We start from the raw sequence: 14,606 nt of genomic DNA, 5'->3' as shown, positions 1-14,606 counted from the left end.
CTGGATTACTGTGCCTTTGCTATCATGACCCAACGTCATAGAAATGATCTTCTTATACAGATAATATGCTGTGAACTGTGTCCCTGCATTGGGGACGGGTGGTCCAATGAAAAATACCTGGTTTATTTGCAAGTTCAAAGACCAGAGTTAACTCCTGGTTGATTGTGGCCAAGTCATGTCCCACTCCCAAGAAGGTGTTTCCTCAACTGGGAACTATAGGCAATCGCACTGCCCCATCTATTTATTTCACGAAGTTGATAAGATGATCGCACTCCTGGCTCTGACTGCCTTCACTCAATGCTAATATTTTATCATAATAAACACATTGTTGTCGTTGTTGTTAAGTGCCACCGAGTCGGTTCCGACCCATAGCGACCCTGTACAGGGTTTCCGAGGGTGTAAATCTTTACGGGAATAGAAAGCCTCATCTTTCTCCCGTGGAGCGGCTGGTAGTTTCGAATCGCTGACCTTAAGGTTCGCAGCCCGATTCGTAACCACTACGCTAACATTAGAAAACTTGAATATGATGTTAGCAGGAATTTGGCATTCAATAGATTTATTTACTTGTCCTTGTTTTTAATAAGAAACAAGGGTAGCCAAGATTTATAAAATTCTCTTAAGTATAGACAAACACTTGGTTTACTATGGTTTGGGGTCAATGGAGAAATGGCCTGATACCCACATTCACTATGGCAGTGGTGTCCTCCTATATGTCTGCTTCATCAGAGTTCATAGGTATATAAGAGACTACAAGTGTTGGAAATGCTGATATAATTGATTGCAAACTACTTTTAGAGACTTCCTGTGCAAAGGAAAATAACTTCCTTCCTGTATGAATCATAAACAGAAGGCAATTGCTTTCCTCATTGCTGATTAATGTCACAGAAAAGGTTTGCTTATAATGAAATGTTTACTGTTACCTTGTACAACTTCTGGGGCATTTGTGTTATACAGACCTATGCTATGATTTTAGTAAGTACGGGATGGTTTTAACATTTTATTTCTCTTTCCTTCCCCCTGTTTCCTAATAAAGTTATCACAATGTAGTCTGAGTTATTCATTTTTGGATTTTTTTTGGGGGGGGGGGGAGAAATAAAATCCAAAACTATATAATTATCCTAAGACGTTAAGTATTTGCTCCTTAATTTAAAGAAAAATAATTGTTGTTAAGTGCCATCGAGTCCGTTCCAACTCATAGCGACCCTGTAATAGTTTTTCTGAGGAGCAGCTGGTGAGTTTTGAACTAATGACCTTGTGGTTCAAACCAAACTTGAGGTTAAGAGCTTATCCTATAGTGCCACAAAATACTAACATACTTTGAAAATCAGTTTTGTCTCATCTCCTTTCTCCTTGTGTAACAACCTGGCATGTATTTTGACTAGTTTCTCTAGTCAATATCTCTGGTGGTGGTGGTGGTTATGTGCCATGGAGTTGGTTTCGACTCATAGTGACCCTGTACATGGTTTCTGAGGCTGTAAATCTTTACTAGAGCAGAAAGCTTCATTTTTCTCCTATGGAAGAGCTGGTAGTTTCGAACTGCTGACCTTGAGGTTCACAGCCTGATTCGTAACCACCATGCTTCCAGAGCTACTAGCCTAGGAGAAAAGTTATGTGCTGAAAGCAACTCAAGAAACTAATACATTGTATTGAATCTGTATATAATCTACTGTGTATATTCTTGACAACAAATTATTTTCTTTCAAACAGGAATTACTGTATTAGGATCACCAATAGATTTCTACAATTTTGCCTTGATGTCCTTGTCTTTTTCCTTTTACAGAAAAAGGACAAAAACAATAAAAACAAGCCACTGACGTGGTTCTGACTTAGAGCATTTTATACATGTCAAGGTTGAATTACACTCCCTAGGGTTTTCAACGGCTGTAATCCTATAGAAGTGGATTGCCAGACCTTTCTTGCACAGGACCACTGGATACATTTGAACCACCAATCTTTCAGTTAGTAGCTGAGTGCAAACCATTAACACCACCCAACCACTAATAAACTGTTACCAATTTAATTTTGCTTCTAGAAAATAAGGGTATCTTTCTTAAATACAGGTAGTTTCCCTATGTCCAAATGACCAGAAAAAGTCCTGGTGTGGTGCTGTAGGATAAGCACTGGACTGCTAACCTCAAGATCAGGTTCACACCACCTGGGTAGCCCTATATAGAGTCGCTGAGTCAGAACCAAATCAACAGCACTTAACAACAAAAACAAATAACCAGAAGGTAAGGTTGCCTTCAAGATCTACTTTTCCCAGAGCTACACGTTCTCCATTGCTTCCTGGCATCCACACAGCTGCAGGTTCCGGCAACACTGCCCACATTTCTAATTCTCATCTTGTTGAATACAGAGTGAAGTAGCTGGCATGTTCTACAGCCACACTCAAAATCCCATGGGTGGTGGAAAGGGAAGAATGGGATAAAATGCCTACAAGTGCCTTCAGGGAGGGGGGCTGTCCCTTCACAACAGACTGTCATCCCAGTAGTCACTGGCCAAATGCATTTTCCTATGACTGTTTCCAGGTTTCGAGTGGTGTTTGAAGGGACTGCTTGGGGCAAGTACTTGGGAAGCAGAAACAGCAGTGCCTGGCCATGGAAGGGCGTGCACATTCATTAGGCTTCATGCTTGTCAATCTCCCACAGCTCCACAAAGAGGCTGCAAACCAACTTTATCCTACAAACCAGAAACAGGAACTGAATAAGCCACTAGCCAGGCCTCTGACACGGGAAGCAGGAGACAGTGTCTGCAGCCACCGGAGCGGAACCACTGACCTGTACCAAGAGCACCCAGAAGGCTGGCACGAGTCCCACTGTGCACATATCAATGAGCTTCACCTAGAGGTGGAACTGGCTAACACTGCCAACTGTGGATGTCTCATGCAAACCAAAGATGACCAAAGGTGAGGGAAGAAATCAGGAGCCAAGAAGCAGCGCAGGTCAGGGCCCTCTGTAGTTGACTATTCGGAGTAAGAAATGGGTGTTCTAAAAAATGAAAATCTATTTTTGTGCTTTCAGGCTTTCCTTTCTGCTCTGCTCTTCCCCAATATTCTAGTAAATCTTTTTGGAAATTGTAATTTTGCCTCAACTGACCACCTAACCAAGAAAGCAAGCAGAAGCATAGGGCTCTGGGTCTGTCTAGGGTGGTCAGCAGCTGCCCCAAGGGCATGTCAGTGAACCAACCGTACAACAGCCATGTGCCGGGGCACACTACTGGGATATATGTGATCCCTTTAAAATCTCCAGTTTTTCCTATGCACTTGGTATGCTATCCTTTTGAGAATGCAGAAGAATGGAAGTGTGAGAAGGAGCTGTTTGAGTCTCAAGCACTACTGTGCTGATTGGCATTCGCTCAAATGAATAATAGCGACTTTTCCCAAACATTTCCTGTGAGGCAGAGATGGCAAGAAGAAAAAGGAGAGGAGGACACTCTGCAAAGGTTGTGGGGATGCCTCCCCTCTTCTACCTGTGACACCAGCAGGCGTTCCATTAAGAATCTCACCTCTTTGGACCCCTCCCTCCTCCTTTCCCTTCCTCACCAGCCCATCTGTATGTAGTCTGAGGTTAGTTAACCAGCTGCTGCAGAGCTGAATCTGACTTATGGCACGTCTGTGGATGTCAGAGTAGAATAGTGCTCCCTGAGACTGTCAGTGACTGAGCTCCTGGAAGTAGATCACCAGCCCTTTCTTCCAAGGTGCTGTTGGATAAAATCAAAGCTCCACTCCGCAGATGGGCAGTGAAAACAAGTGTTGCTTGTTCTTAAGTGCTGTCAAGTCAGTTACAACTCAAAACAACCCTCTGTAGGGTTTCTGAGGAGCAACTGATGAGTTTGAACAGCTGACCTTATGGTTCAAACTGACTTTGAAGTACAGTGTTTATCCTACAGTGCCAAACCAGGTTGTGTTGTGTAGAGGTATAAAGATAAACAGTAATCTCTATTCTTTTCAAGACAATAAATAGTTGAAGCACTAAAAAAAAAAAAAAAAAATCAAAGCTCCAGCCTTTTGGTTAGCAGTACAGCATGTTCACTGTTTGCACCACTCAGGGACTCCTAAAGTTATGATCTTTCTACTTTTTTAAACCTAGGTTGCCCTTCTTTTACCCCCAAAGAAATAGGTAGCTAGCTGCAGGGGTATTCTTTCCCTATTTATAATATTTGTACAAGAAAAAAATTAAAAGGTTTACAACATATGTTTGTCTTTGAATTTTTTCTCTTTTTATATTATTTTCCTGACCCATGGGAAACACTAAGGTTCCCTGATGGCAGAGTGAGTTATGCTCTGGACTGCTAATAGTAAAATCAGCCGTTCGAAACCCAAGAGAATGATGAGGCGTTGTGCTCCCATAAAGATTGACAGCCTTGGAAATCCACAGGGACTCCATGAGTCAGAGCCAACTGGATGGTACACCACCACTACCACCATCATGGGAAACCCTATCTACGAAATACAGATCATCATCCTTCCTCTCAATGTGTGAGTAAAAGCCCCATTGGATTTGAAAGTAGAAAATACAGAAGTGGAATGGAAGACTTTTAAGAACTTCACTGTGTGGGAAGGACACGATACAAAGTTTGAGCTTGGTTTTGTTACCAAATAAGACTGGAAGTCCTAGAGAGCTTTGCTGGAGACAAGTGGAACCCAAGTGACATGGCATCAGTAGGCCACTTTTATCACACTCTTAAGTGGAAAATAATAAGCATGAGAATATCAAAGTTATATTGTTAACATTTCAAGCATCCTGCATTTCCTTCCAGTCAGTCACCTATCGTTGTAAGAGGGTCAAAGGCTGAGAAAGGGTTTGCGGTTTGCAGAGAGCCGGCCTAAGAGAGAAAGGATGTGATGGAGAAGTAATGGCTGGTGACAGGCAGAGGGGATGCCAGATACCAGTCTAATCCATGTGCTACTGAGAGGGAGCCAGGGGGTCTAGAGCAGAGCAGGAAAGTGGAGGGAGGGCTGTTACTTGGTTAGCAGTGATTTAAAGGAGTGAGATTGTCAGTGGAGACCCAGCTGACATCACACCCACCTTCACCTTCACTGAGCACCCTTTTCCTCCCTGCAGCCTCAGCCTTCCAGTGCTTTCTTTATCCCCACCCTTTACCACCACCAATCAAAGCCGATGCTCCTGAATCTTGCTGAGATGTGTCCAAGAGCTGAATGAAAGCAAATGTTATTGACTCTGCCACAGGAAAGGATGCGTTCAATGTTGGGTTCAAGGAATATAACTGTCCACAGCAACAAAGTTTAAAATGGTAGCTGCATTCCAGAGTTGGAGCACACTGAATTAAGGCTTTTTAAGGTAGTCTCAGATTCTAACTATCATCTATAACAGTTTCCAAGGAAAAGTGTGCATCAGGTTCCAGGCATCAACCATAAATCCTTTAACTTGAATGAATGAATGACTGAATACAACCTTTTACACTTCAGTTTTCTTATAAGCAAAACAGGAGAATGACAAATACTATTCTATCTATAATTCACAAGCTGGATAGTCATTAAAACAATTTTGAGATCTTGCCAGCTGAGGCCTATGTACTTATTCAAAGCAGCCCGATATCAATGACCTTGCTTAGCTGGGGGTGGGAAGGGGTGCTGTTTCCATGGCATTTGCCATCTCTGGGAGAGAGTTTCTTGTACTTGGAAATAGGGTGAATTTTCATAAAAGCATTGATAAAACAGAAGTATCTTCTCAGAATGACAAGGAAAGAGTAAATGCCAAGTGCAGCAGTCAAACCACAAACTAGAAATAGAGTTAAATATTAATCAAATAGGGGGACATCTTCTAGCGCAGTCTATTCCTGAAAAATACACCAGTATACAAAGATAAAGGAGCCCCGGTGGTCCCATAGGAAAAGCACTGGCTTGAACTGAAAGGGTGGCAGTTGAAGCCCACCAGCCACTCTGAGGGAGACAGATGCCGCTGTGTGCACCTACAGAGATGCACAGCCTCGGAAACCCCCTACACAAGGGTCGCTGTGAGGCAGAATCAACTTCATGGTGGTGGAATACAAACATGAGGGAAGACCTGATGACTCACGGACTGAGCACTCAACTGCTAACTGAGAGGTCAGTGGTTCAAATCCACCAGCCACTCCACGTAAAGATGGTAGTCTTAGAAACTCTCCCAGGGAAGTCCTACTGTCTTATGTTGTTGTTGTTGTTAAGTGCCGTCGAGTCGGTTCCGACCCATAGCGACCCTGTACAGGGTTTCCGAGGGTGTAAATCTTTACGGGAGTAGAAAGCCTCATCTTTCTCCCGCGGAGCGGCTGATAGTTTCGAACCGCTGACCTTAAAGTTCGCAGTCCGATTCGTAACCACTACGCTACTCTGTCTTATAGGATCATGATAAGTGCCGATTGATTTGATGGCAACAGGTTTGTTTGCTTTTGGTTTATATGAGGACTCGTGGTGTGGTGCTATAGGGTCAGCACTGTACTGTGAACCACAAGACTGGCAATTCAAGCCCACCAGCTGCTCCTCAGAAACACTATACAGGGAGGGTTATTATGAGCTGGAACCAACTGGACAGCATTTAACAAGAAGTTTGTAAAAATGTAACCACGTCTTATGTTCTTATTCACTGCATTGAGTTATTACAACACCATTAGTTCTCTGCTGGATGTAAGACAGTGTTTAAGTCACCGTGACCCTTCCAGCTCAGTTCAGGAATCACCTCCTTTGGGGTAGCCATGCTCAGACTCGCCTCAACCGTAATTTTATTCTCGATGCATGGAGTGCACAACTCATTCTGTGTAGGCCTCACTGTGAGCCTGCCCCACCACCAACAACAACAACTATGAGTTCTTCCAGAAGAGTTCATCAATATCTATGGAGTGAAATGATTCATTTCAATTAATAATGTTAAAATAATATTGTAATTTTAACATACAAAATTTGAGATCTAAAGGAAATCTCAGATACCCTCCACTACTTCCCACAATGGTAAATGACCTGCTACAAGTTAGAGAAGAGTCAGGACTACATTTCAGACTGTGGGTCTCCTATTCTAACCCTCTGTCCCAGCACACCATAATGCCTTACCTTTGTAAAGTCACAGGACTGAATGAAGAAAGGAGTCCTGGTGTGGCACTACAGGATAAGCACTGGACTGCTTACCACAAGGTCAGCGGTTCAAACCCACAGCTGCTCCTTGGAAACCTTCTACAAGGTCTCTATGAATTGGAACCAACTCGACAGCACTTAACAACAACAGCCAAGAAATGCAGAAAGCTTATAAATGTAGTTCTATTACCCAATCTACCTCCATTACTGGTCAATTTTATAGCGAAGAACCACCATTTGAGAAAATGAGAAGCCTTGCTCAAAATTCAGATCTAACTTGAAGAGATGTAGTTTCTACTATATCATAATGATTCGTCTTTCAACTAGGAGGTAGTGCTCGTAGAGCAAAGGTCAGCATGGCCCACGGACCACCCAAAGGTGACATATTTTTGCATGGCCTGCAGAGACTGACTTTTACATTTACAAATCATTTGAAAAAAAAAAACAAAAAAAGTAGTTCTATTTTGTGAAACATAAAAATTAGAAATTCATTTTTCAACATCCATCAATAAGCACATGACCATGTGACTAGGTACTATTTGTGGCTATCTAGTTGAGTAGGAGCTCTGGTAGCGTAGTGGTTACGAATCGGGCTGTGAACCGCAAGGTCAGCAGTTCGAAACTACCAGCGGTTCCGCAGGAGAAAGATGAGGCGTTCTGCTCCCGTAAAGATTTACAGCCTTGGAAACCCTGTGCAGGGTCACTACGAGTCGGAACCGACTCCACGGCACTTAACAACAACAACAACAGTTGAATAGTTGGGAATCCTGGTGTGGTACTGTAGGATCAGCACTAGACCACAAGGTCGGTTTGAACTGCAAGACTGGTGGTTCAAATCCACTAGCCGCACCTTGGAAACCCTATATGCGGTGGCTATGAATCAGAACTAACTCCATGGCAATTAACAACAAGAAGCTGAGCAGTTGGGAGAGACACCTCCTGGACAGCAAAACGTACAATGATGACGCTCTGGGGTCTTGACAAAAAAACCCTGGTGTCACGGCGGGTGGGTAAAGACTTGGCTGCTAACCAAAAGGCTGGTAATTCAAACCCACTAGACCACTCTGTGGGAGAAAGATGTGGCCGTCTGCTTCCTAAAGATTTATAGTCTTGGAAACCCTGTGGGGCAGTCCTACTCTGTACTTTAAGTTAACTAGGAGTCAGAAGTGACTCCTTGGCAGCAGGGTTGGTTTTTAGTTTGGGTCTTGACAGATAAGTTTGTCTTCCCCTGGTGAAGAGAAGCAAGCTTTCTCTGTGAAGGCAGAAGATAAGTTCTACTACTATCAAAGTCTGCAGCCCGCAGTTTAGAAAAACAAAGGGTTTGGATGAAACTGATAACATTATACTGTTACATCTTCATGCTGAACAGAAGCATGTAGAATTCATGTCACTCCAGTGGGCAGGGGTTGAAATAGGGCCTGCCCCAGTTTAATGAAGCAGTGGACAGAAGAGGCCCAGGAACGTGGCTCTTCCCAGAAACTGCCCTCCCCACATGTCCACACTGCACCTCAGTGGCTTAGAAGGTCTCACCTTCTCTGTCACACATGCTTTACACACGGGCAGTTTCCACTGATTCTGAGAGCAAGTGAGCCCACCTAAATGGAGGTGTGTTGTTAAGTACCTTCTAGTCAGTTCCGACTCATAGCAACCCTGTTCAGGGATTCCAAGGAACAGCTGGTGAATTTGAACCATCAACCTTGTGTTTCAAACCAACTTTGCAGTCCAGTGCTTTATCCCACAGCACTACACCAGAACTCCCTAAATGGAGGTTGTTAGTAAGTGCTATCCAGGCGGTTCTAACTCAGAGCAACCCTGTGTAGGGTTTCTGAGGAACAGCTGGTGGATTTGAACTACCGAAGGTAGGAGAGCCCAAACATGATCTTTTAGGGTCTGTCACCTACAGTGGAATCCTGCTCTGACCTATATTACCAAGCCCCAGGGCTGTTGAATTGATTCCACCGAACAGTGGCCCTGTAAGACAAAGTGTGGCACTGTAGGATAAGCCCTGGCCTGCTAACCACGCAGTCAGCGTTCAAGTCCACCAGCTATTCCAAGGAGCTCTGTACCTGGTCACTATGAGTCAGAACCGACGTGACAGCACTTAACAACAGGACACAGTAGTATAGGGTTCCTGAAGCTGCAATCTTTAACAGACGGCTTCTTCTTTCTCCTGTGGAGCACCTAGTGGATTCAAGTCAGTGACCTTTCAATCAGCAGCCCAGCACCTAACCACTGCGCTACCAGGGCTCTTATGTGACCTGGAGCTGGTTTTGTCTCCCTTACTTTTCTCACCTAAGAAGCCTAACAAGAACTTCCTTCATAAGCTTTTTTGGAGGATTAAATAAAATACAGTTGAAATGTCAAGTCCCTCCTAATCTGCCTCGCTCCCTTTCCCAGAGATAGTATTTAGAGAAAAAACAGTAAGTAAGCCTTGTCAGAAAAAATTTCTTAGTTTAGGGTATAAGATTTTTTGTAGAGGCCTATTTAAAAACAATAAGGAGCTCTAGTAGCATAGTGACTACGAATCAGGCTGCACACCCAAGGTCAGCAGTTCAAAAATACCAGGTGTTCCGCTGGAGAAAGATGAGGCTTTCTGCTCCCGTAAAGATTTACAGCCTCGGAAACCCTGTGCAGGGTCACCATGAGTTGGAACGGACTCCACGTCACATACCACCACATAAAAACAAAACAAAACAAAACAAAACTTATCAGTGCAATAAAAACAGGTTTAAGTACAGATGGGTGGGTTTCTCCTACATCTTTTCATTCTTTGACATATCCTTCATATCATCCAAACTATAATCCAAATATGATTATATTTTTATGAAAGTTACATTTAGTTTTGATTTTTAGAAAAGTTACATTTAAGTAACTTTTATAGCAAGCCACCCAAAGAACCAACATATAATATTTTACACTCCTGTGAAGTTATAAAGTGTAGGACTGTAAAAAATTACCATCTCCAGAAAGCCCTAGTTTATTTAGTCTGGCTTCCATACACGAAGTTCTTCTTGTTCTTAAAATATTCAGCTTTGGCTGAATCCCAAAAGTGGCATAAACCTACTTCAGGTGCTTTAGAGACTGAATTGAATGAAAACTGCAAAGAAGATTAACAAATAAAACCCTTCATGTGAGCACAAATGCAAGAATCTTATATTGTTTCAAAACCACAATTAAATCAAGTTTTCTCAACATTGTGTAAAGGGTGCTAAAGATACATTTCAATAGCATGTTATTCCTCATATTTGCTAGCAGATAGTTAATTACTTCAGTGACAAGAACTGATTAACATTTTTTGAAATCTGGAATAGATGAAGATACTTTTTTTTTTCCCATGGATTTTACTAGAAATCACGTCAATGGCCAATATAGTCTTAGTTATCAAAATAGTATATTAGCATTTCAAACAATGTTAATTGAAAACTTTGCAGCCTAAGAAACTCCCATCTTGGTACTTGTTGTTGTAAAGTGTCACCCAGTTGGTGACTCATAGTAACCCTGTTAAGGGTTTCCAAGGCTATACATCTTTGCAGGAGCAGAAAGCCCCATCTTTCTCTCATTTGGAATAGAGACACATAGTGGTATATAGGCAATAAAAAACTGACCCTGAGTCTCCCACAGAACTCCTGACAAAGACAAATTCAGTGTAAACTACAACGTTATCACTTTTGGAAGTAATTATTTGGAAGTTCAAATTGATAAGCAATGGAAAATCCAATCCACTAAAACTTGAAGGTAAAATGAGTTGGTAAGGTCATGACATGACATGCAAATTTGTGCTGGACACGTGGCTGAGCCATAGTTTTTGTACTCTTAAAAGTACAGCAAAAAGACAAGTAGAAGGAAAGCGCCATCTAAAGCAGATACAGGTATATGTAGAAGGAAAACATGGGCCAACTCTAACAGAAGCAAAACCGAGAAGGTTGATTTGGGCAAATTATCTAATACTTCGGGAGAACTGAAGTTCTCCAAGACTTACACAACAACCACAGGGCTCCAGCACCCGGCGCTGACTGGGTCAGCTGGTTTCTTGCACAAACACACACAGGTTCTTGCACAAGCACATATACAATCTTCCAGCTGCAGGGAGCACACCATGAGAAGTGAGGTCACGCAGTGCCCCTCGCGGTCCCCAAGGTGGGGCAAGAAGTAAATAAGCAGCAAGAGCTCTTCCTGCTTGGGGGGAAGGGGTTGCAGGGGGGAAGGGGCATTCCAAAGGGCGACCAGGGAAAAGGTGCCGCCAAGGATGGGAAGGGGTTACACACGTACCTGCATTGTAAAAGCGGTCCAGCACAGTGGTCTCCCCAAAGTCCAGTTTACCAAAATGCAGGGTCTCCAGTGCAGCGCCCACAGCCTCGCACGCCTCCCGCAGGCTCTGCAGGGCCTCACTCTCGGCCACCACCAGCTGTCCCTGGCTTGCTTCATTGATCACATATGCCACGGTGGTCCGTCGGCCGCCCCCGCCACCAGAGCTGCCCCGGCTCCGAGTAGTGCTTCCCCCAGAGCTGGCAGCGGGACAGCTGGTGCCAGGGCCGGTGGCGCTCTCCACGTTCCAGAAGCTGCCGGGTGGCGGCGGTGGCAGCTGGTTCTCTTCGCCCTCCACTATCGCCGCTGCTGCTCCCCTCCGGCTGCTGCCACCCTCGGCGAAGGTGCAAAAGCCCAAGGAGCCGAAGGGTGGCACGGAGAAAGTGATGCCCTCGCCCGCCTCCACACTCATCGCTACCGGTGCGGCAACGGCTTCCCCCGTCCCGCCACCTCGCCTGGTCAGCCACAGCTCGGGGCTGCTCCGCGCCCGTGCGGCTAAGCAGCTGCCATCGCGCGCCGCGCCTTCCCCACCACGCCGTCGCTTCCTCTCCGGCGCCCTCTCCCCTGGTGGCACGCCGCTACCCGGCGGCGGCTCGCCCCTCCTCGGTGCCTCCGTGGCCGCGCTGTTCACCGGCTGCAAGGTTGAGAGTACAGGGGTGGGGACGCCCGGCTGGGCGCAAAGGAACAGCGCTTCCTTTTCTTGACTTGCCAACCTGCGCGGCGGTGCTGCTCTTGGGCGCCGCGTTCCGGCTCGGCGTGCCCAGCCACTGGTCTCGCGGCCCCGTTTCTTCCGTCCTGAGCAGGAGGGGCAGGGACCCTCAGGAAACCAGGCTACCTGGCGAGCACCTTACTGGCAGGCTGGTCCCTGGGGTTGCGTCCGGGAAGTGTGGCAGCTACAGCCGAAAAGATCCGCCTCCTTCTTCAGTGGCAGCTCCAGTTCCTTGGCTCTAGTTCCTCCTCCTCCCGAGTCCGCGTTGCTCTTTGGATCACCGCGGCCGCTGCGTGGAGTGCAGTCTAACCACTGGAGTTGCGCGGTTCCTTGAAGCCTCTCGCCTTCTCGGCCACCCACTCCCTTCTTACCGCCCACTCGTCGCGGCACCGATAGGCAGGACGGCCCCAGGGGAGGGCGCTGCTGGGAGGCTCCAGTCCGGACGAAACCAAACGTGCTGCGTTCCCGGACCTCAGCCCTTCCCCAGCGTGGTGAGGCGCCAAGCTTCTCCGCCGTCAGCAGGCAGGCTCCTACCTAAGACAACCCAGAGTGGGTAAAACCCCACGTGCAAGCAACTGCATCTTGGCGCAAAAAAAGTCTCTCTGGCAAAATCTCTGGTTTTCCGAGTTAGTCCCGGCGGCGTTTGTTGCGGTTCCCGCAGCCACAGCGCCCCCTGCCAGCCGCACACCTACCTCAGCGTTGACTGGGACTGCGTGCGGCATGGGCAGGGCTCAGGCCCGGTGGCCTCCGGGAGGCTAGTGTTGCACAAGATGGGAAGATTTCAACTAGTACTCTAGAACCAGAGCCTAAACTAAAGGGTGATTTATTCATTACAGTGGCACTCCAGGAATGAAAAAACAAAAGTACTGGTCTGCCCCTCGTACTCTTCATTTTAATAACGTACTTGCTATCATTAATTGGTTAGCTCCAACTGTTGAACAATTCAGCATTCTCGTTTATTGTTGTTAAGTACCATCAAGTTGGTTCTGACCCATAGCAGCCCTGTGTGTAGGGTTTCCAAGGATTGGCTAGTGGATTTGAACCGCTGATCTTGTAGTAGTCCTGTGCTTTAATTTCCCCTATGAGTATCATCCACTTACTTAAAATTGAGCATCACATGGACAGTCCGCCGCACGATGAAGGAGGGAAATTGGCAGACCTTATTTTTTAAATGGCATCGCAAGAGTACTCAGAAAGTATCTACCTACTTACTGGGGGAGCAAAAATGTTTGTGTTCAATAAGGACTCTGCTTCAGAGAAGTCTCCAGAACGCTGCACTGTTAGTAAAGTCCGTGAAGCAGCACTGAAATAAAGTAACAGCTTTTGGAATTCCTATTTCCAGGAACTTAGATTAATGGGACATAATGTCCTGGTGTGGCGCTGTAGAATCAGCACTGGACCGCGAACCACAAGGTTGGCAGTTCAAACCCACCAGCTGCTCTTGGGGAACCTCTACATAGAGTCGTTATGAGTCAGAATCAACTCAACGGCACTTAACAACAACAACAATGTCCTATGAAAAAGGCAGAGGAAACATGTGAATTACAATTTCAAGACTGGAAAAAACCAGACAGATTAAGCAGTTGAGTTGTTAAGCATTAAAGAAAGGGAGAAAATAATAGAAAAAACCTAGCAGTTAATACACAGTTGTATCCTCAATGAAGCAAAGTGCCAGCTTTTATTAAAGGTGTAGCACTATAGGATTAGCACTGGACTGCAAGTTCGGTTTGAACCACAAAATCAGCAGTTCAAACCCACCAGCCACTCCTCAGAAACCCTATACAGGGTTACTATGAGTCAGAACTTACTCGATGACACTTAACAACAATGAAGTAATAGAAACAAATTTATATGAAAGGAACTATACACTATATCAGGTGTGGTGCTATAGGATAAACACTGAACTGCTAACCACAAGGTCACTGGTTCAAATGCAATAGCTGCTCTCAGAAACCCTATGCAGAGTTGCAACATGTCCAAACTGACTTGATGGCACCTAATGCCTATGTCAGTGGCATTACTAGGGTTGGTATCACCCAGTGTAATAATTCACAGTCCCATCACTTCTGTGGGCCCCCTCCTGTACCAGACCATACGGAATCCTTAGCAAGGCCTATGATCAACTATAATCATAGAATGGCATGTAATAAATCAATAAGCACTGGACTACAAGCCATAAGGTTGGCTGTTCGAGTCCACCAGTCACTCTGCATGATAAAGATGAGGCTCTTTTCTCCCATAAAAATGTACAGCCTCAGAAAACCCTATGCAGGGTGGCTGTGAATCAGACAACTCGATGGCCCTTAGCAATAACAACAATTATAATCTTGTTTTGTGAAATCTTTCTGATTTGAATTACAGTATTATTGTTCTCAACATTATTAGTAACTGAGCTTTTAAAATTTTTCTCCTTTTAATCACTACTTAATTCTCAAAAAGGTTATTGGTATGGATTCACAAATACTAATTGGTATTATAACTAGAACACCGTAAAATTTGGCAAAATCAGTGACTATAAAAACAATAGCA

General features: G+C 45.0%; 1 protein-coding gene across 1 annotated transcript in view; it reads right to left on the bottom strand.

Moving 5' to 3' along the window:
- The window catches only part of MAP3K5 (mitogen-activated protein kinase kinase kinase 5), a 311,649-nt gene extending 298,902 nt beyond the window's left edge, over positions 1-12,747 (bottom strand). The window contains exons 1-2 of the mRNA XM_006834631.1: positions 12,743-12,747; positions 11,333-12,185 (exon numbers count right to left, since the gene is read on the bottom strand). Of these exons, the coding sequence (XP_006834694.1) occupies positions 11,333-11,780 (448 nt within the window). The 5' untranslated portion in view covers positions 11,781-12,185; positions 12,743-12,747. The remainder of the gene's footprint in view (positions 1-11,332; positions 12,186-12,742) is intronic.
- Positions 12,748-14,606: the final 1,859 nt, after the last annotated feature.

The sequence above is a fragment of the Chrysochloris asiatica genome, unplaced genomic scaffold (assembly GCF_000296735.1).
Source record: "Chrysochloris asiatica unplaced genomic scaffold, ChrAsi1.0 scaffold00013, whole genome shotgun sequence".
NCBI classification, from domain to species: domain Eukaryota; kingdom Metazoa; phylum Chordata; class Mammalia; order Afrosoricida; family Chrysochloridae; genus Chrysochloris; species Chrysochloris asiatica.
The sequence above is the reverse complement of the archived record's forward strand: the minus strand, read 5'-3'. Positions and strand labels throughout refer to the sequence as shown.